This window comes from Heterodontus francisci, chromosome 10 (assembly GCF_036365525.1).
Source record: "Heterodontus francisci isolate sHetFra1 chromosome 10, sHetFra1.hap1, whole genome shotgun sequence".
Lineage (NCBI taxonomy): Eukaryota > Metazoa > Chordata > Chondrichthyes > Heterodontiformes > Heterodontidae > Heterodontus > Heterodontus francisci.
This window is the reverse complement of record NC_090380.1, coordinates 73,221,509-73,244,460: the sequence shown is the minus strand read 5'-3', so window position 1 is coordinate 73,244,460 and position 22,952 is coordinate 73,221,509. Positions and strand designations below refer to the sequence as shown.

General features: G+C 39.3%; 1 protein-coding gene across 1 annotated transcript in view; it reads right to left on the bottom strand.

Annotated features, from left to right (window-relative positions):
- Positions 1 to 22,952, bottom strand: part of man1a2 (mannosidase, alpha, class 1A, member 2) — a 168,879-nt gene that overhangs the window by 35,713 nt on the left and 110,214 nt on the right. The window contains exons 6-8 of the mRNA XM_068040743.1: positions 22,756 to 22,850; positions 5,599 to 5,722; positions 4,088 to 4,181 (exon numbers count right to left, since the gene is read on the bottom strand). Of these exons, the coding sequence (XP_067896844.1) occupies positions 4,088 to 4,181; positions 5,599 to 5,722; positions 22,756 to 22,850 (313 nt within the window). The remainder of the gene's footprint in view (positions 1 to 4,087; positions 4,182 to 5,598; positions 5,723 to 22,755; positions 22,851 to 22,952) is intronic.

Genomic DNA, 22,952 nt, shown 5'->3' with positions numbered 1-22,952 from the left:
GGGGTCAAGAGACTTGACTCTTGAGATATTGGTTTTTGGTATTGCTTTGGACAGTGTATTGGGGTGTGAACTGTTTTGAAGACAGTTGGAGAAAACCAGTCATGAGAGCAGCCATCAGCTCACCCTCTTCCATCTCTGAGAACCTCCTGAGAATCAAGTTTAATAGAGAAACTGATGCTGCATTTCTCCTGGCAAGCCTGTAAAACTGATCCTCAACATCACCTGAAAAGACCTGCTCTAGAAAGATCCCAGTGACAGCCGTCTATGTGTATTTGGGACGCCAGATCAAAAGGGACAATGACATCTTTTTGAATATTCTCTTTTTTCTTCATGAATTAGCAAGTATTTAGCCAAAGTATTCTTTTTTTTTCTCCTTTCTTTCTAACTGTGGCACACCATTCGTTTCTTGTTAGCTAGCCAATCTTCTGTCCATGCCAACATGTTACTCCCTGCACCAGGAGCTTTTATTATCCACAATAACCTTTGATGTGACGCCTTATCAAATGCCTTCTGTAAATCTGAGTACAGTACATCCACCAATTAATTCCCTTATCAAATGCCTTCTGTAAATCTAAGTACAGTACATCCACCAATTAATTCCCTTATCAAATGCCTTCTGTAAATCTAAGTACAGTAAATCTACCAATTTCCCTTTATTCACAGCACATGTTACTCTGCAGAGAGAATTTCTCTTTTTTTCAGCGTGTCTGAGTTTGTGTGTGGGGAATTTAAAAAGGGGAACTTTCATATTTCAGTCTGTGTGTTAATGCTTTTCTTTGTTAGTGGTTAAGTTTTGTTTTATAATAACCTGATAATTTTGTTGTTTACTAAAGAAATCTGGTTGGTGTATTTTATTCTGGGATAAAGAGTAAAGTTACTGCACCGGTAACTGGATAAAAATTTTAAAAAATATATTTTGTGATCTGTGGAGAATTGGAACTAGAAAAGACAGTGCAGTTCTCCCGCCTCTGTCGTATCAGTAATCAGGAAGAGTCAACATGGTTTTGTGAAAAAGAAACTACATCTAATCAATTTAACATGAAGTAACGTGCTGTGAATAAAGGGGAATTGGTGGATGTACTGTACTCAGATTTACAGAAGGCATTTGATAAGGCGTCACCATCAAAGATTATTGCAGAAAATAAAAGCTCCTGGTGTAGGGAGTAACATATTGGCATGGATAGAAGATTGGCTAGCTAACAAGAAACAGAGAGTAGGCATAAATGGGTCATTTTCTGGCAGGCAGGATTTAACGAATGGTGTGCCACAGGGATCAGTGCTGAGGCCTCAACTTTATACAATTTACATAAATGATTTGGATGAAAGAACCGAAGATATGGCTGCTAAATTTGCTGATAACAAAGATAGGTAGGAAAATAAGTTGGGAAGAGGACACAAGGAGGCTACAAAGGGATATAGATAGGTTAAGTGAGTGGGCAAAGATCTGGCAAATGCAGTATAATATGGGAAAATGTGAAATTGTTCATTTTGGCAGGAAGAATAAAAAAAGCATATTATCTAAATGGTGAGAGATTGCAGAGATCTGAGATGCAGAGGGATCTGGGTGTCCTAGTGCATGAATCGCAAAAGGTTAGTCTACAGGTACAGAAAGTAATTAGGAAAGCTAATAGAATGTTATCATTTATTGCAAGGGGAATTGAATACAAACGTAGGGAGGTAATGCTTCAGTTATACAGGACGGTGGTGAGACCACATCTGGAGTACTGTGTACAGTACTGGTCTCCTCATTTAAGGAAGGATGTAAATGCGGTGGAAGCAGTTCAGAGAAGGTTTACTGACTAATACCTGGAATGGGTGGGTTGTCTTATGAGAAAAGGTTGGACAGGCTAGACTTGTATCCACTGGAGTTTATAAAAGTAAGTGGCGACTTGATTGAAACACAAGAGCCTGTGGGGTCTTGACAGGGTGGATGTGGAAAGGATGTTTCCTCTTCTGGGAGAATCTTGAACTGGGGTCACTGTTTAAAAATAAGGGGTCGCCCGTTTAAGACAGAGATGAGGAGAATTTTTTTTCTGAGGGTCGTGAGTCGTTCTTCCTTAAAAGGCGGTGGAAGCAGAGTCTTTGAATATTTTTAAGGCAGAGGTAGATAGATTATTGATAAGCAAGGGAGTGAAAGGTTATCAGGGGTAGGCGGGAATGTGGAGTTGAGGCTATAATCAGATCAGCCATGATTTTATTGAATGGTGGAACATGCTCAAGGGGCAAGTGGCCTACTCCTCCTCCTTCTCCTAATTCGTATGATTGTATGTAGGAGAAAACTAACCCCATTGCCAAACCTCCCAGTAATACGTAATGAAGCCTGTCTAAGAACCCACTATTTGTTGCTGCCTGACTCACTTAATGTCATCAAAAAGCTGCAAGTCCCTGCTAAATATTTTTTTTACATTAATTAATTATGCCCTTTTGCTAATGCTTTGACTACTGGCAAAGAGTACTTAACCATGTGCATGGCTATTAACTTAGATCATTGCAACAACTATGATATCATAACTGCTACTGCCTCATCACTGTAGTAATATTACACAATATAAACTTTAAATTGGTTGACACAATTAATATAAAACTGTAGGAAAATTATTCCTATATTAGTATTAAGATAAGCTTCTATCTTTACATTGATGAAACTGATGGACAAGCACAATTACTTGTGAGCTATTTCAGCCTCAATAAAGAAAAAGATGAAAAAAATGGAACAGAAAGGAGTGGAAAGCAAGTAACATTCTATAAGGTTCAATCACAGGAATGATGTAAACTAACATAGGATATTGGAACTCTTGATAATACCCAGTGCTAATAATTTATTATTTGCTGTTATTGATTTCTGAATCATTTTGATCTCGTCAATTCTACACTTGAGGCAACTGCTGATACTTTAACAGGAATATATACAAAAGGAACCTGACATTTACAACGCAGCTCTTAATAGTCAAGACTTACAAAGAAAATTGCTTATGATTCTGCATATATCAGGAGCTGGGGAGAAGTCAATTAATAATCAGCATAACAAATGAGAAAGGTACTGCAGCTGGCATTCTGGCCAGAAGTTTTGATTTAATATGGGTTATTAAGGAGTAGAAGAGAGAGCTTTGTTTTAGATCGAAATCATATCATCTCTGATCGAAACCAATGCAGAGGTATTGATCATCAACATACAGAATTGGAAAAATATTCGATTAGCCAGCACAAACACTCAAAGGAGAACTTACCAAAGTACGTAAATGCACAAAGTTAATACTGGGTCCAGAACATCAGCACACATTTCAGACTTTTTCGAATTCATGTTTGCCAGCTAGTTATCATAATTTATGTTAGCCTGCCCAACAATATATCTGGAGTAAATTTTGGACAGTGAAAATGAGAGCAAGTTGGCAGCCCATTTGCATCTCTCCCAATTTTTATTTCTAAAGAAGTCAATGAAAATAAAAAGAGGGATGTAAAATGGGCTGTTGACTCACTTTCACTCGTCTCAGTCAAGATCAGTATCTCTCTCAATTACATCAGGTCCTTTTTGTAAGAAAGGGAAAAGAAAAGGTCTTCAGCACCATGCATAGGTTCAGTCTTTTGAAGCACTATCGGTTTGTATCTTTTTTTTTAAAAAGGTGAAGTAAAAAGTGACAAAAGGAAAAGGGGAAACAACATTGTTAATCATCAGCCTGATAGAAGAGGACTCAAAATGGTTAAACCTTGAACTCAAAAAACACATACAATGTTTTTGAACATTACAGCTAGGTAATTAGAATTGACTACTTTCAGCATCAAATAACTATAAGGTACAATTTTAAAAGGCCCTGTGTGTTCTCTCAGCATCACTACCATTGAATCTGGTAGCAGAGATGGAGCTGTAGCTCTGATTTTACGATGTGTACATCGGTTACCTGAGCTCCATGCTCAGAGCAGAACCTTCCAAAATTAGCCCTACAGAGTATAAGGAAACAACCTATTGTACGGGATTTAAAAAAACATTAAATGCATTATATTTCAAAAGCATCTTGCACAATTATCATGATCTAATATCTGACTCTCAGTCATGTGCACAATTATTCTTCAAATACAAAATAGTACTCACGTTGGCCCCATCGCCCTGTCCTCGGATTAAGGTAGTTGGGATACAGACCATTAGGTCTATCCATTTTCTGCAACAACTTCCGAATATGCAACACCTGCAATTAATTTCAAAATATATTTCATCAATTGTTGTACTATTTGCACTCATTTTCAATTATCAATGTTCTTTTACTACATTATTTCCAAAAATTTAGCAATCATCTTTCTCATCGCCCGCCTTTCATGTCTTTCAGCTAAGAGTACAGGTGATCCAAGTCCAAGCCTTCATCATTACTACTGTTAAAACTACTCCTTCACAAACACAGACAAATGTGGAATTAAGACAAACAGATTCAAATATCAAGCAGTCCTGGGACTTCAACCCCCGGAACATCTGACTGGGAAACTGAGATTACTAGGCTACCAGGTCTATCCTCTACGTACTACCATTCTCCTGAGGCAAGATTATCAAATAACCTACTCACCATCAATACTAGTACCATGCATTAGTGTGCAGGTGTGTGCTTGCTGTGAGTCAATAGGCAAGGTCTGGTCGCTGACAACGAAGGAATCTCATCAGTCACGAAATTGGAATGTTTAAGTATCATTCCATTTATGCCTCAGATTAACTACATGGCCTTTGATTAAGACAGCTATGTTACTATAGATTCAAATTTAACGGTTTAAGAACCACCCCTAAACCTGAATGAGATTTTTGTTAATTCCAAGATTATAGGTCAAGAATGCAACGGTTCTACATATTACTCCAATTCTATTTCAAAATAGCTTTAGTTATAATGAACATACATAATTTAAATTTTGCAATGAATATTCTGTACTCAAACAACCATTTATGTAATTCATGGCTAAAATTACACTAATTGAAGGATTGTTGTTTCAGTTCTCCATACACAAAGCTGTGTGCTAACCAAGCAACATTTTCCAGAATCTCCAAAATATGAAAGCAGCAAGGACATCTAGTCTTCATTTTTGCAATTCTTGGGATGTAGGCAGCACTTATTATCCATCCATATTTGTTCTAAGGGCATTAAGACTAAGTGAAGGACTAACATGGGGTGCAGGTGGCAGGTTCCATCCCTGAAGAGCATTACCAAACCAGTTGGATTTTTTTTAAATGACAATCTGGCTGCTTTTCTGTTCATTTATTAAATTGAATTTTGTAGCATGACTGTGGGATTTCAAATCATGATCTTGGGGATGTGAATCCAAATCCACAAAATTACGAGTCGTCAGTCTTGCCTTTCTCCTTTAAGTTACAGGCTTGAAGTACATGCCTATAGTTGTGGTCAGGATTTCATGCATTTTTCATTCATGAATAGGACTTTAATTTGTCATCCAAGATGAACTCTCAAACAGTTCCTCAAAATTCAAGCAACTGTTTAATATACTCCCACAACCCAATATTAAGTACAGAAAGTTGGAAGTTAATGTTCAATAGTTTCTCACATTTTAAAAATAGAGCATTATGATTAGGGTAGCACTATATAATAAGTGTGTCTAGCACTCACTTACTTTTTTGTAGTAGATGGGATCTCCTGTCAGGAAGCTGAGATGCACAAACTCCAAATGCAGAGTCCCAAATTCAGACAAAATGCTACTCCCAGCAGATGCCCAGCCCCAGTTCCGTCCAACACCACTGGCAAATCAAGAACCCAGGCAAGAACAAACATATAATCACAAACAGAAGAGCAAAGCCAGTTATCAGATGGTTAAGGCACACTGAAAACTGCAAGCAAACAGATTCTAATGACTACATAAACAGGGATACCATAAATAGCCATTTCAGGGAGAAAAGAAATCCTTCAATGTCGACACCTGGATGCTCAAAATAAATATTCGGTGACCAACAGTGGCATCATATCTGTCATAATTTCTATTTCATCTTAATTGCTTATAATTGTTTTCTTGTAACAATTTTTGTTAATTGTCGTGTAAAAGCTGTCATTAGATATACCCCCCTCCCTCAAAAGCACATATTATACGGATGGCTATGACATTTTACCATGCAAAACAGTTATACATTTTTTGAAAGTCTATATTTACAACCATCCCTCATTCCTACCTTTAAAAACTGTTATACTTTTCTTTAGAAGGTACTCTATCAACTGGAATTTTCAATTTTACCATCGATTTCAGTTTTACTAAAATGACAAATCAAAACTGCTTAGTTTCTGCATCTATGCAAATATCAGTCCATCCTCAGCTATGTGTTCATTTATACTGAGCTGAATAGACCATGAAAGCCACATAACTGCATTCTGAAGGGGGAGGGTGAACAGCCAGAGGTTGTGGTACACATCGGTACCAATGACATAGGCAGGAAGAGTGATGAGGTCCTGCAAGGGGAGTTTAGGGAGGTAGGTAGTAAGTTAAAAAACAGGACCTCTTGGGTTGTAATCTCTGGATTGCTCCCTGTGCCACGTGCCAGTGAGGCTAGAAATAGGAAGATAGTGCAGCTAAACACATGGCTGAGCAGCTGGTGTAGAAGGGAGGGTTTAAGATATCTGGACCACTGGCCTCTCTTCAGGGACAGATGGGACCTGTACAAGGACGGGTTGCATCTAAACTGGAAGGGCACTAATATCCTGGCTGCAAGGTTTGCTAGCGTCACTCAGGAGGGTTTAAACTAGTGTGGCAGGGGGGTGGGAACCAGAGCAGTAGGACAGCTAGTGAAGTAAATGAGGAGGACATAGTAAATAAGGCCAGTAGCACTAAGAGGAAGAGCAGGCAGGGAGATGTTGCTGAGCACAGCGGGACTGGTGGTCTGAAGTGCATTTGTTTCAATGCGAGAAGTATAACAGGTAAGGCAGATGAACTTAGAGCTTGGATTAGTACTTGGAAATATGATGTTGTTGCTATTACAGAGACTTGGTTGAGGGAAGGGCAGGACTGGCAGCTAAATGTTCCAGGCTTTAGAAGCTTCAGGCGGGATAGAGGGCGATGTAAAAGGGGTGGGGGAGTTGCATTACTGGTTAAGGAGAATATCACAGCTGTACTGCGGGAGGACACCTCAGAGGGGTCATGCAGGGAGGCAATATGGGTGGAGCTCAGGAATAGGAAGGGCGCAGTCACAATGTTGGCGGTTTACTACAGGCCTCCCAACAGCCAGCAGGAGGTAGAGGAGCAGATACGTAGACAAATTTTGGAAAGATGTAAAGGTAACAGGGTTGTAGTGGTGGGTGATTTTAACTTCCCCAATATTGACTGGGACTCACTTAGTGCTAGGGGCTTGGATGGGGCAGAATTTGTGAGGAGCATCCAGGAGGGCTTCTTGAAACAGTATGTAGATAGTCCAACGAGGGATGGGGCCATTCTGGACCTGGTATTGGGGAATGAGACCGGCCAGGTGGTCGAAGTTTCAGTAGGGGAGCATTTCGGGAGCAGTGACCATAATTCCATAAGTTTTAAGGGACTTGTGGATAAGGATAAGAGTAGTCCTCGGGTGAACGTGCTAAATTGGGGGAAGGCTAATTATAACAATATTAGGCAGGAACTGAAGAATTTAGATTGGGGGCGGCTGTTTGAGGGTAAATCAACATCTGACATGTGGGATTCTTTCAAACGTCAGCTGATTAGAATCCAGGACCAGCATGTTCCTGTGAGGAAGACAGACAAGTTTGGCAAGTTTCGGGAAGCTTGGATAACACGGGGTATTGTGAGCCTAGTCAAAAAGAAAAAGGAAGCATTTGTAAGGGCTGGAAGGCTAGGAACAGATGAAGCACTTGAGGAATATAAAGACAGTAGGAAGGAACTTAAGCAAGGAGTTAGGAGGGCTAAAAGGGGTCATGAAAAGTTATTGGCAAACAGGATTAAGGAAAATCCCAAGACTTTTTATACATATATAAAGAGCAAGAAGGTAACCGGGGAAAGGGTTGGCCCACTCAAGGACAGAGATGGGAATCTATGCGTGGAGCCAGAGGAAATGGGTGAGGTGCTAAATGAGTACTTTGCATCAGTATTCACCAAGGAGAAGGACTTGGTGGATGATGAGCCGAGGGAAGGGAGTGCAGATAGTCTCAGTCATCTCATTATCAAAAAGGAGGAGGTGTTGGGTGTCTTGCAAAGCATTAAGGTAGATAAGTCCCCAGGGCCTGATGGGATCTACCCTAGAATACTGAGGGAGGTAAGGGAAGAAATTGCTGGGGCCTTGACAGAAATCTTTGCATCCTCATTGGCTACAGGTGAGGTCCCAGAGGACTGGAGAATAGCCAATGTTGTTCCTTTGTTTAAGAAGGGTGGCAAGGATAATCCAGGAAATTATAGGCTGGTGAGCCTTACATCAGTGACAGGGAAACTATTAGAGAGGATTCTTCGGGACAGGATTTACTCCCATTTGGAAACAAAAGAACTTATTAGCGAGAGACAGCATGGTTTTGTGAAGGGGAGGTCATGTCTTACTAATTTGATTGAGTTTTTTGAGAAAGTGACGATGATGATTGATGAGGGAAGGGCGGTGGATGTTGTCTATATGGACTTTAGTAAAGCCTTTGACAAGGTCCCACATGGCAGACTGGTACAAAAGGTGAAGTCACACGGGATCAGAGGTGAGCTGGCAAGATGGATACAGAACTGGCTCTGTCACAGAAGACAGAGGGTAACAGTGGATGGGTGTTTTTCTGAATGGAGGGATGTGACTAGTGGTGTTCCGAAGGGATCAGTGCTGGGACCTTTGCTGTTTGTAGTATATATAAATGATTTGGAGGAAAATGTAGCTGGTCTGATTAGTAAGTTTGCGGACGACACAAAGGTTGGTGGAGTTACGGATAATGATGAGGATTGTCAGAGGATATAGCAGGATATAGATCGGTTGGAGACTTGGGCGGAGAAATGGCAGATGTAGTTTAATCCGGACAAATGTGAGGTAATGCATTTTGGAAGGTCTAATGCAGGTGGGAGGTATACAGTAAATGGCAGAACCCTTAGGAGTATTGACAGACAGAGAGATCTGGGCGTACAGGTCCACAGGTCACTGAAAGTGGCAACGCAGGTGGATAAGGTAGTCAAGGCGGCATTCGGCATGCTTGCCTTCATCGGTCGGGGCATAGAGTACAAAAATTGGCAAGTCACGTTGCAGCTGTACAGAACCTTAGTTAGGCCACACTTAGAATATTGCGTTCAATTCTGGTCGCCACACTACCAGAAGGACGTGGAGGCTTTGGAGAGGGTACAGATGAGGTTTACCAGGATGTTGCCTGGTCTGGAGGGCATTAGCTATGAGGAGAGGTTGGATAAACTCAGACTGTTTCCACTGGAACGACGGAGGTGGAGGGGCGACATGATAGAGGTTTACAAAGTTATGAGCGGCATGGACAGAGTGGATAGTCAGAAGCTTTTTCCCAGGGTGGAAGAATCAGTTACATGGGGACATAGGTTTAAGGTGCGAGAGGCAAAGTTTAGAGGGGACGTGCGAGGCAGGTTTTTTTTTTTCTTTACACAGAGGGTGGTGAGTGCCTGGAACTTGCTGCCAGGGGAGGTGGTGGAAGCAGATACGATAGCGACGTTTAAGAGACATCGTGACAAATATATGAATAGGAAGGGAATAGAGGCATATGGGCCCCGGAAGTGCAGAAGGTGTTAGTTTCGGCAGGCATCAAGATCGGCGCAGGCTTGGAGGGCCGAATGGCCTGTTCCTGTGCTGTACTGTTCTTTGTTCCCCTGTTGTTGGTATTAATAACCTCTTTTCAATGGTCACTGCTCCCTGGTACCTCTATTGGTTGCTGCTAACTTTATTCTCATCATCCAGTAGTCATTTAGGATCCCACACCTAGTGTCAGCTAGTCTCAGACCAACTCTTTGTATCGTTTCCCTGCTGCAAGTCTGAACATCAACCATACTATGCCCTTGATTCTCGGCCCAGCCCCAGCCTAAAAAGCCCACGTCTAACACTGGGCTCAACTTCAACCTTGCCAACCATTACAGACAAGTGTTATCCATATGAAACCCAAACTCTGACCTTGAACCCAGCTTCTGCTTTGGTCTAGCCTGCTTCCAGCCAAAATATCAACTACATATATATATACTGCAAGTAACAAGGCGGAATCTATGCAAACACAAACGTGGGAAACTGATCATCAATTCTGGTCTTAATTTAAGATTTTATATTTTAAAATAACTGAAAGGTGATAGAAAAAGTCCTTACTGGGTAGACGATCTTTCGTTAAATGATATGCATCCTCCACACATCGTAGAAATATTACCTAGTTTGATAGCTCATGGTTTTCATCAGAACTTGAGCATGTACAAGAAAATGCTGTCATTGTGAAATGCCTTGCACTCCTACACTGTTTAAGGCTCCAGGTTCTGTTCCGCTGTTGCAATTTTTTTTTTTTTAAATGAAGTTGAACTTCACTTAGGACTAACTCCCTAAAAACAATATCACTGCAATGCCGATGGCTGGGACTGTATTGTGAAAAAAAGCATTTTTAAGACAGTTCTACCAAGTAGGTAATCTATTTTCACTTCACGCCTTCCCCACACTAAAAGCATACCATAGAAGTATAGATTTAGGAAGAGGAAAAATCCACAAATAACTGAACACCAGTTACCAGAAATGTTATGTTTCAAGCATTGTTGTGTATAGATATTAACGCTTCGTAAATGTATAAATATTGCTCCATGTAGCAGATGCATATAAAAATCAATCAGAACCTAATTAGGAGGTGCTAAGACGACTGTTAACGCAGGCTTCTTCTTTCAAGATGGTAATGGATACGGTCAACCATTATTTGTTCCTGCTATGCTTTGGGTGCTTGCACAAAGCAAAACTGCAAAAGGCAGCTTAAATTGCGCTTAAAAGGCAGAGTAACTTAGGACTCAAGGCATCTACACAGCTGAAGTGAAAATGTGGTGTGGCGGCAAATTAACTCACGCAGGACAATTTTTTTGGTCCAAATGAAATTGTCATAAGACTGCCCCATCAGAATCAAATCAAGTGCAGCTAATTTCAATAAGGCCTTGTAGTTCAGTATTGTGGGCTCAAGCTCTGGACCAGGACTTCAATGCGCAATCTGTTTTGACACATCAATGCAATATTGAGGAAGTTGGAGGCGCTGTCCTTCAGAGGTGGCTACTCAGCTGAATGTAAAGAAATCTCATGGTATTATTCGGAGAAGAGAGGGATACTGCCTGGTATATGGCCAACACCACCAAAACAGGTTCACTGGTCATTTACTTCATTTGTGGAATCTAACTGTAGGCAGATTAGCTACTGTTCTAGGCTAAAAACAACTGATTTAGTAGAACGCTGCAAAACTACTTCTATTTTGTGTTATAATCTCTTAGTGCATCTCATGCAGAAATTAACCAAGGTATCTGCCATCAGGGGCAAAAGCAGGCTTTAACAGTCACCATTTTTCCAAAGGTTGGCAATTAACTGGAACATTTCCAGGTGTAGGTACAACATCTGAACATCCTCTACCACACGATCAATTGCGAGAGGAGATCGCTTATGCAAAATGGTGGGGACCTATTTCTAATTGATGCTCAGAGTCAAGGTCTTTGAAACAATTAAAGGGCTACCAGTAAAAGCTTTACTGTGTCTACACATCTCTTAAGCTACTCGAGATAAGATATTAAGGAAACAAGTATATAAAAAGAACAGATAATCCAGCTTCCAGGTCTACAATGGAAACACCTTATGATGACTTTTATTAACTTTGGAAAGGCATTGGGTGATGCAATGGCTGTTAATAGTTGGATGCAATATAACTGGCTCAATTTAGCACCGCTGCTAAATGCAAGTGATATTAGGATAGTGCACAAAACACATTTGAGTGATACTGTATTTCACGCCCACAATCAATTAAATGAGATACATTTAAACAACTACTCATGGGACAATCAACCAAGGCTGTGCAAATCTCTCACTGTGGAGGACTCCAGGAGTATTGGCACGGAAGTGTTCAAGGATTAAAAGAGTAAATATTAGAAAAAAAAACCTGATCAGCTGAATAACAGAGTGAGTAGGAAGACAATAAAAATTTGAATTTAAGCTATAGATTATCTCCCAAACAGCTCCAAGTATTTCACATGCATTCAAATACGGTGACTTCTACAGGCAAACATGGTAGCCATTTTATGCACAGTAAGATTCCACAAACAGGTTGAATGACAAGTTGATTTTTTTTTAATGTATTGGCTGAACAAATAAGGTCATCCAGGACACGAACAGAAGTTCCTTTTAAGTCATCAAGTAATGCTTTGGGATCTTGATCTTTAACCTAAACCAATAAAGATAGCCAGGACTTCCATTTGTCATCTCAATGAAGGAGAACAATTCCAACAATAAGGCACTGTGATGGTTCAGATTATTAGCTCAAAGCCCTAATTCAGAAGTAATTGTGCTACCAACTGAACCATGCTGACACACCATTCTGATGAAAAAGATTTATTTCTGGACAGTCAATTAATAAACTTCTCAACAGTGTTGAGTGTGCATTTTCTGTCTATGAGCAAAACTCAAACTGAAAATTAATAATTCTACTTCTACCCATTAAGTAATTAATTGAATAATGAACATATTATTCATCACTGAAGTTTAACCCAGGTAAAATGTCATACTCTAAGATCAAAACTTTATGCCACATCAACAAATGACCTCCCTCAATTAGCTATGCCAACTACTTGTGAAAAAATAAACTATCTTGGCTAATACTTGGTAAAAGGAATTCTGGCTAAAAACAGAGTTCATATGGGAAATATCTCTAGAATGGGTTAGAAAAAAAAATTAAAAACAAACACCAACAGGAACAGCAACAAACTGTTAACATGACCACTCTCAGAATCATGCAATGCAGTTTAGTGTTGCACATCAATACTGGGCATATCTGCTCCCAAACATGTAACCACAGATTTTACCTTCTCCTCATAAACAGGATTCCCCAATAAACAGGAAATGTGGAGGAACTCCAAATGAAGAGAGCCAAACTCTGCAAGAATGCTCGCTCGCTGCGAGGCCCACACATAATTACGACCTATCCCACTGAAGAGAGAGAGTCAGGTTCAGTTACAAATTGCACCTTCTCTCCCACCCCCGTTTTCCTTAAACATACTATGCCACTTGACTGCAGACAAGGTCACAAAGACTAAATACGCAAAAAAAATCAAAGCTGCATCGATGACCGTACCTAAAGTTATGTTCTGTGACTAATTATTCTGAAAATAAAAGCATAGCAGGATGTTTTAAAATGGATCAATATTAACCAGCCAGCTCCAGCATTCTACCATCTACATTAATTTTGAGGAAGGGTAGAAGACAGATTACAGTTGTACTTGCATATGATTTCAGCATATGCTTGCTCAAGAAAAACGAAAGTCATCTGTTTGTGGGATGCATGAATTCGGTAAGGCAGCTCATATTCACTGTTGCATATTTCCCTTAGCTCATAGAAATCAGTGAAGAAAAGCTACAGGAAAATTTCAATTGCAGAAATTTGCAACTTTGTCACCAATTTGATTTTAGAGCAAAGCAGCATCTCACCACAATGTTATTACCATATCCCAGAAAGAGAGTAATTCTGTCAAAGTCCAACATGAAGTTACAAGCATGAATCCTAGACATCTCTAGACACTTTGCCGTAGTAGATAAATGCCCTTCTAAAACATAAAAAAGTGACAGAATCAGAGTCAAACGTTTGGACAATCAGCAAACAAATGTGACTTCAGGCCTGAAAAGATCAAATCAATAACTCCATTTAAGATAGACTTTTGCCTTACATTCACCAATGCTTTATAAAGGATACTAAGCTACCTTCAGTCAAAGGCATTCTGCTTACTTGTCTTGGTGATCCATATTATGTAGGCACGCAGATCGACAAAACTGAAGAAGCTTTAAGAATGGGAATGTGCAGCTCTACTCATTACCATTGGCAACTTCGGTGTTCGAAATAGCCTGTATCCACCAAGTAAAGGAATATGATCCTGTTTTCCAGGTTGCAGAGAAGAGTTTTTCTTCTCACATTTGGATATAATACCCAAAGCCAGTAGACAACATGAAAGTGCTTCACTCTATGCTACAGTCCATCCTTTACAACATCAAGAGTTCCATCAGATTGGAAGTTGGCAAATGTTACACAGCTTTCCAAGAAAGGAGGGAGAGAGAAAACAGGGAACTACAGGCCAGTTAGCCTATCAGTCGTTTGAAAAATGCTGGAATCTATTATTAAGAAGTCTGAACATGTAGTTAGAAAAGCACAGTATGATGAGAACAAGTTAACATGGTTTCAGTAAAGGGAAACTCTGTTTGACAAATTTATTAGAATGTTTAGAGGACGTAACTGGTAGGGTAGGTAAAGGGGAACTTGGATTTCCAAAAGGCATTCGATAGGGTGCCACGCAAAAGGTTAACAGGCAAGATAAGGGCTCAGAGTTGGGGGGTAATATATTAGCATGGATAGAGGATTGGTTAACGGACAGGAAGCAAAGAGTGGGTCAAAGACTAGTATTTTAAACTTAAGGATAATTAAGAGGGCATGAAAGCAGAGTCAACAAAAGTGAACTGGCAAAGTAGGTTAAGGGATATGTCAATAGAGATGCAGTGGCAGACATTTAAGGGAATATTTCAAGATACGCAGAATATTTACATTCCAATGGGAAAGAAAAATTCCAAGGGGAGGACCTACCAACCGTGGTTAACTAAAAAAGTTAAAGATAGCATCAAACTTAAAGAAAAAGCATAAAATTGCGCAAAGATGGGTGGCAGGTCAGAAGATTGGATAGAATATAAAAAGCAGCAAAGAACCACTAAAAGATTAATAAGGAGGGAAAAATTAGAGTACGAGAGAAAGCTGGCTAGGAATATAAAAACTGATTTCAAGAGTTACTATAGATATATTTTTTTTTAAAGTTAACAAAGCGAACATTGGTCCTATAAAAAGTGAGTCTGGGGAATTAATAAAGGAAATTAAGGAGATGGCAGACGAATTGAACACATATTTTGCATCAGTCTACTTGTAGAGGATACAAGTAACACCTCAAAAATAGCTGTAAATCAGGAAATTAAAGGGAGGGCGGAACACAAGAGAATTACAATCAGGAAAGTGGTACTGGGCAAATTGTTGGAGCTGGGGGCTGACAAGTCCCTGGAACCTAATGGACTTCATCCGAGGGCCTTAAAAAAGGTGGGTAGTAAGATAGTTGATGCGTTGGTTTTAATTTTCCAAAAATTCCTAGATTCGGGGAAGGTTCCGTTAGATTGGAAAATGTAATGTAACTCCTTTATTCAAAAAGGGAGGGAGACAGAAAGCAGAAAACTACAGGCCAGTTAGCTTAACACCTGTCACAGGGAAAATGTTAGAAGCTATTAAAGAAGTTATAGCAGGGCAATTAGAAAAATTCAAGGTGATCAGGCAGAGTCAATATGGTTTTGTGAAAGGGAAATCATGTTTAACCAATTTATTGGCGTTCTTTGAAGTAGTAACATGCACTGTGAATAAATGGGAACCAGTGGATGTACTGTACTTAGATTTCCAGAAGGCATTTGATAAGGTGCCACATCAAAGGTTATTGCGGGAAATAAAACCTCACGGTGTATGCGGTAACATTTTGGCATGGATAGAAGATTGGCTAGCTAACAGGAAACAGAGTAAGCATAAATGGGTCATTCTCTACTTGGCAAGATGTAATTAGTAGTGTGCCATAGGGATCAGTGTTGAGGCCTCAACTTTTTACAATTTATATAAATGACTTGGATGAAGGGACCGAAGATATGGCTGCTAAATTTACTGATGACACAAAGATAGGTAGGAAAATAAGTTGGGAAGAGGACACAAGGAGGCTACAAAGGGATATAGATAGGTTAAGTGAGTGGGCAAAGATCTGGCAAATGCATTATAATGTGGGAAAATGTGAAATTGTCTATTTTGGCAGGAAGAATAAAAAAGCATATTATCTAAATGGTGAGAGATTGCAGAGCTTCGAGATGCAGAGGGATCTGGGTGTCCTAGTGCATGAATCGCAAAAGGCTGGTCTGCAGGTACAGCAAGTAATTAGGAAAGCTAATTAAATGTTATCATTTATTGCAAGGGGAATTGAATACAAAAGGAGGGAGGTAATGCTTCAGTTATACAGGACAGTGGTGAGACCACATCTGGAGTACTGTGTACAGTACTGGTCTCCTTATTTAAGGAAGGATGTAAATGCGGTGGAAGCAGTTCAGAGAAGGTTTACTAGACTAATATCTGGAATGGGTGGGTTGTCTTATGAGAAAAGGTTGGACAGGCTAGGTTTGTATCCACTGGAGTTTTTAAAAAGTAAGAGGCGACTTGATTGAAACATAAGATCCTGAGGGGTCTTAACAGGGTGGATGTAGAAAGGATGTTCCCTGTGAGTGAATCTAGAACTAGGGGCCACTGTTTAAAAATAAGGAGTCGCCCATTTAAGACAGAGATGAGGAGAAATGTTTTCTCAGAGGGTCATCAGTCTTTGGAACTCTCTTCCTCAAAAGGCAGTGCAAGCAGAGTCTTTGCATATTTTTAAGGCAGAGGTAGATAGATTCTTGATAATCAAGGGGGTGAAAGGTTATTGGGGGTAGGCGGGAATGTGGAATTGAGGTTACAATCAGATCAGCCATGATCTTATTGAATGGCGGAGCAGGCTTGAGGGGAGAGTGGCCTACTCCTGCTCCTAATTCATATGTTTGTATTTTCAAGTTGGCAGGCAGTGAATAGTGGAGTGCTGCAAGGATCAGTGCTGGGCTTCAGCTATTTACAATCTTATATTAATGACTTAGATGGAGAGACAAAGAGCAACATATCCAAGTTTGCTGATGATACAATGGTAGGTGGAAAGATAAGCCATGGGGAGGACACAGAGAAGTTTCAAAGAGATATAGACAGCTTAAGTGAGTGGGCAACAAAATGGCAGATGGAGTATAATGTAGGGAAGTGTGAAGTTCTTCACTTTGGTCATAAGGATAAAAAAAAAGCACAATATTTTTTTTTAAAAGGTCTGAAACTTGTAAGTGTTGATGGTCTATGAGGCTTGGATGTGCTTGGACAAGGAACGCAGAAAGGTAGCGTGCAGGTAAAGCAAGCAATTAAGGCAACAAATGGCATGTTGACCTTTATTACAAGGGGTTTGGACCACAGAAGTCTTGTACAATTGTACAGGGTTTTGGTGAGATCACATCTGGAGTACTGTGTACAGTTTTGGTCTCCACATTTAAGAAAGGATATACTTGCATTGGAGGTGTTACAGTGAAGATTCACTAAATTGGTCCCTGGGATGAGAGGATTGTCCTACAATGAGAGGCTGAGTAAATTGGGCCTGTATTCTCTGGAGTTTAGAAGAATGAGAGGTGATCTCATTGAAACATACAAGATTCTGAAGGGGCTCGATAGGGCAGACACAGAGATCGTTTCCGCTGATTGAGGAACGTAAAATATGGGGGCACAGTCACAGGATAAGGGGCTGATCGTTTAGAACTCAGATGAGGAGAATTTACTTCACTCAAAGAGTTGTGAATCTTTGAAATTCTCAACCGGAGAGGGTTGTGGATGATCCATTGGTGAATACATTTAAGGCTGGGGTAGAAAGATTTTTGATCTCTCAGGGAATCAAGGGATACGGCGATCAGGCAGGAAAGTGGAGTTCAAGCCGAAGATTGGTCATGATCGTACTGAAAGGCGGAGCCTTTCCTATTTTGTGTGTTCGAGTATAGGCGGCTCTCACTGCTCTGCAAAACCATGACCACACAACAGATAGTCATACTTAAACTAGAAATCCTCATTTACACAGGGAGGACAAGAGCTGCTGGGTGGCACCATAACACTTTGTATCAATCCAAATATTCAATATGTAGTATCAGTGTTAAATCATCACAAGCTACTAATGCTGCATACTGACTACCCTCTACTGACTTTAAGATGTTGTTCTTTGTATGCTATTAACCTGCCATCAAACATTGTTTGAATATGTAATACAAAAGCAAAATATTGCAGATGCTGGAAATCTAAAATAAAAACAGAAAATGCTGGAAATATTCAGCAGGGCTTGCAGCACCTGTGAAGAGAGAAGCAGAGTTAATGTTTCAGGTCAATAACCTTTTATCAGAGCAGTTCTAATGAAGGGTCAACAACCCAAAACATTAACTCTCCACAGATGCTGCCAGACCTGCTGAGTATTTCCAGCATTTTCTGTTTTAATTTCTGTTTGAATGTGTTTTAGGCAGTTAAACATGGCAATTTTTTCTCAGTATAATGCTTTCAGAAATCATAGAACTGTAGAAGCTTACAGCATTAAAGAAAGCCATATGTCCCATCGTGTGTGCTGCTTTTTTGGAAACACATCACACTGCCCTGGTTTCCTCCATTGTTCTGTATTTTCCTCTGCTCCAAGTAGTTATCCAAGTTTCAATTAAAACAACTGCAATGGTCTTTGCCTCAACTGCTTCCTGCAGCAAACCATTCCATGCTCTCAACTCTGCGTTAACCTACGTACTCACTGTCTTACTGACAGTATTAAAGCGATAACTCGTCATTAACTCCCCAACCAGAGGAAATTATCTTAACCTATTCTGCCCATCAAGACCCTTCATTATTTTATAAACCCAACAGGTTGGGGCCATTTTCTCTAGAAAAGAGAACACTGAGCGGTAACTTGATTGTAGTCTTTACTATGAAAGGGTTTGATAGGGTCGATGCAGAAAAGATGTTACCACTTGTGGGGAAGACCACAACCAGGGGCTATAAATATAAGATAGTCATTAATAAATCCAATGGGAATTCAGGAGAAACCTCTTTACCCAGAGAGTGATAGTGTGTGGAACTTGCTACCACAAAAAATAGTTGAGTCCAATATCATAGATGCTTTTAAGGGGAAGCTAGGTAAATACATGAGGGGCAAAAGAATAGGATATATTGATGAGGATTAAATGAAGAAGGATGGAAGGAGGCTCGTGTGAAGCATAAACATCAGCATGACCCTGCTGGGTCAAAAAGCCCATTTCTGTGCAGAAAATACTTTGTAATACTATGTAGCATCTCCTTGTCCTTCTCTGCTCCAGTGAAAAGAGTCCCAGTCTCTCAATTCTATCATACATATAGTTCCCCATCCCTGACATCTTGATGAATTTAAGCTAAACACGCTCTATGGCTTTAATATCCTTTCTAGATGGAGTGCCCAAAATGGTACACAATACTAAACTATGGCTAAAATATTGCTTTGTACAAGTGCATCATTAGCTCTTTACTCTTATATTCTACGTCTCTATTTACAAGACACAGTTCAAGTCTGGGAGACTCTGTATCCAAAGGCAAGGGGTAAGGGGACATCTCCCAAGGACACCACCAACAGTGCTCTTTATTGATTACCATGAGGTACCAATATCACCCCATTGGGGCCCCGAGTTTCAACTTCCTTCCCCCACCCCTCAGCAAATTCAACAGTGGGCACTTGGTCTCCATATATTACCTTTCTGCAGAAGTATGATTAACATGGGGAAATTAATATAATGGGATGCAGATTTGATTCCTCCTCCCTACCAACCCTCCATAGTGCCACTTGCTGATCCCAACATGCCTTTGACTGCTTCTTGATAGCTAATGAAGACACCTAAAGAGGAATTCCTCAAATTAAATATGAAATGTAAATATGCAAAGAATAACTGTTTACATAAAAATAAAACCAAATGGTAATCCACAATCCCAAACTAATTATTTTGTTCCCATCAGAAACTGATTTTCAAAATCACTGCTGGTTAGTTGTTTCTCTGCTTTACATTGGGCACTATTCTGATTTGAGAACAAAATACAACAAAATAGAATAAATGTAACTTGGCAGTCATACGGATTATGTGACAGGACCAAAGGCTATGTGACATGAAGTAGTCACTTGAGGTTGTTTAAGTTTTAAGCAATCGGATTAAGTCCCACGTAAGGTTAATTCTTAAATACCCTCTATAGTTTTCATCAGAAATCATTCGAAGATATGCAACTATGTGTATGAACAATCTGGATATTTATGTTGTATTACTGATCATTACATCCCCATGATTCAAACTTGTAAAACTTCAAACAAGCCTCTTTCCAATGATAGCGACTTCCCTTTTGAGTCTACACATATTTCTGTTTTACAAGATTGTACACTCGAAATAGCTAGCATTTTAAGCAATAAGACTGTTCCAAACAAATCACTATTTTATGTTTGATCCTAAAAAATACTAATTTGCAGCAAATACTGTATTAATTCTGCTCAAATGAGGACCAACCATTACATGACAACTGGACATCAAAGGCTACACGAATGACAGTAATATAAATATCATAGAAGTTTTTTTTTAAAAATTCACAATTATTCTGATAGAACCAATTCACAAAAACAAAAGTAGAAAATGGCTGCGTATTTTTTCTTAAATGCAAGGACAGCAATGATTTATAAAGATTGACATATGCTCTTAGATTGTCTCAGCTACTTTCTGCACTGTACTTAAAAAAGTTATTGCAAAGTATGGTAGAAAGCCTTGAAAATAATCAAAAGCGATAAAAATAGGATATTAAAAGACCTAAAAAAGCATGAAGGCCATTAATAACAAACATGCAATGCAGCCTTTTTACCACAATCCTTGTTACTGTAACTATAAAATGCCATACTTTTGGTAGAGGACTCCATATTTCTTGCACATAACACTTAGTTTTGCTGCAACATAACCTATATAATCTGTCTTTTTATTCTTTCTCAAATGGAAGTCTCATGATAGCTTCACAGTTAAATCTTTACCATCAATTTACTTTTTAGCATGTGGCAGGACAAGATACAGAAGCGCAAGGAGAGAGCCAACTGTGTAACAGCCCCGACAACCAATTTTATCTGCAGCACCTGTGGAAGAGTCTGTCACTCTAGAATTGGCCTTTATAGCCACTCAGGCGCTGCTTTACAAACCACTGACTACCTCCAGGCGCTTACCCACTGTCTCCCAAGACAAGGAGGCCAAAGAAGAGTTTACTTTTTTTTTTAAATTCTTATTGTTTCTTTCATGCTGTCAGTTTCAGGTAAACTTACAATCTTTACATCATATTAATTTCACATTAAATTTGCATGCTAGATGTTGGAATATATTTCCTCGTATTAAAAGCAATGTCATAATTCACCATATTGTCATGCAATTAGAGAAATATTTTTGACATAACTTTTAAGTTGAAGCAATACATACAAAATGTGACCAACCTACAGCCCATCCTGTATGTCAATAAGTGACCATGCATCATGCAGCTAGATTGTGTTGCAATGATCTGATGTTTGAAGACCTTGGAAAATGTCACTGCATCAAGAGTTTCAACTATAGGCTATAGCCTATATTTATGTCCTGCTGGTGTGGGTATACATGAGATGCAAAGAAAGGGATGCAAGGTTCTGCAAGGTCTGGACGTGAACCAGCAATATATGTGGAACTGATTGAAAGTAAACACATGTGCTGCACAGTTACACACTCTCAGTGACATTAAAGCTAAAGACACGCACTTGTAAATAACAAATCTCTTCTTACCATATAAGCTTTCCCTTCTCTAAAGAAATTAAATCAATTACCATTGGATTGCATCTGCAAGTGGATTCCTTGATAACTTGCTAGTTCAAAATTTGTAAAAGATTTGACACTGTTTTAATTGTGGTTTAAAAACTAATGTTAACCCTTTGAGAACTTGTAAGTTGATAAAATGAGCATCTTTGTTTTCATGCATTTGAAAATGATCTTATAAATATTATAAGCACACCTGGAAAATGTGCACATGTACAAAGTATCTGTTAATGCAAAACATTATTGAAATTAACTGGAAAATCATGATATTGATTTTGGTGAAGAAATGCTCAGAATCTTCAAACAAGAACTTATTTTAATTCTAAAACATTCTCTGCTCAACAAGAAAATATGACAAATAACAGATAAAAATACCACTATAAAATAGACTCCATGTATTCTTTCAAGAAAAATATTTTATCTCTTCTAAAAAATACAAATGATGGTTTGATGGTGAATATGTCAGAGGGTTTGTTATACCTAAATATTAATTCTAATCATTCCAATAACTGCAGTTTAAAATAATATGTACATTCCATACAATAGTAATAGATGCAATAAAATTATAATATTTGAAGATATGCCATCCTGCATTTGTAATCTTAGGCTGTAGTTACATTGTACATACCAATCTATCAGTTTGTGTTTTGAATGCACAAATCGCATTGACCAGAATTATATTGCTGCTCAGATTTGCTAACTTTTCAGTATTTGCAAAGCATGTTCCAGTCTCAGAACATACATGCAGAGGACATAGGCATGAAAATACATGCACATTCGTTAATGTATGAACACATAATACCAAAATTGAGTCTTGAAAGTGAAAGTTAATTTTTCAGAAGAAACTTGCTGTACATACTTGCTTTTAGGGACAAAAAGATAATGCAGCATTTGTATAATAGAGCAGGGGTTTTGATTCCCCTCCAACTGAACATTCACCCAACACCCTGATGTACAGCTGTATTTTGAAACTACAACTATAATGCCATTTGTGAACTGCAAAACAGGTCTGAAACCTCTAACTGTTGCAAATTTCATTCCTCCTCAAATTTGTGGTGCAGTTAGATGCCAGCGAAGCCAGAAGTAGCAGTATAACTGCAATCCCATTCTTTCCTTGTTCTACCATTGTGTAATATGCAACATTAGGTACGCAAACTCACCTCTTCAGGTTCACCATAGCCCAAGGAATGCCTGTCGGGGTGTTAAAGGAAGGCAGCAGCTTCTCCGCAAGTTGCGCAGCTTTTTGCTTAAAGACCTACAAAAACAAATGAAAATATCAAAGAAAATCCACGTGTTTCATGCTTACACTGTAGCGACTAAGGGGACACAGAAGTAAAGCAACCATTTCTATGAGAAT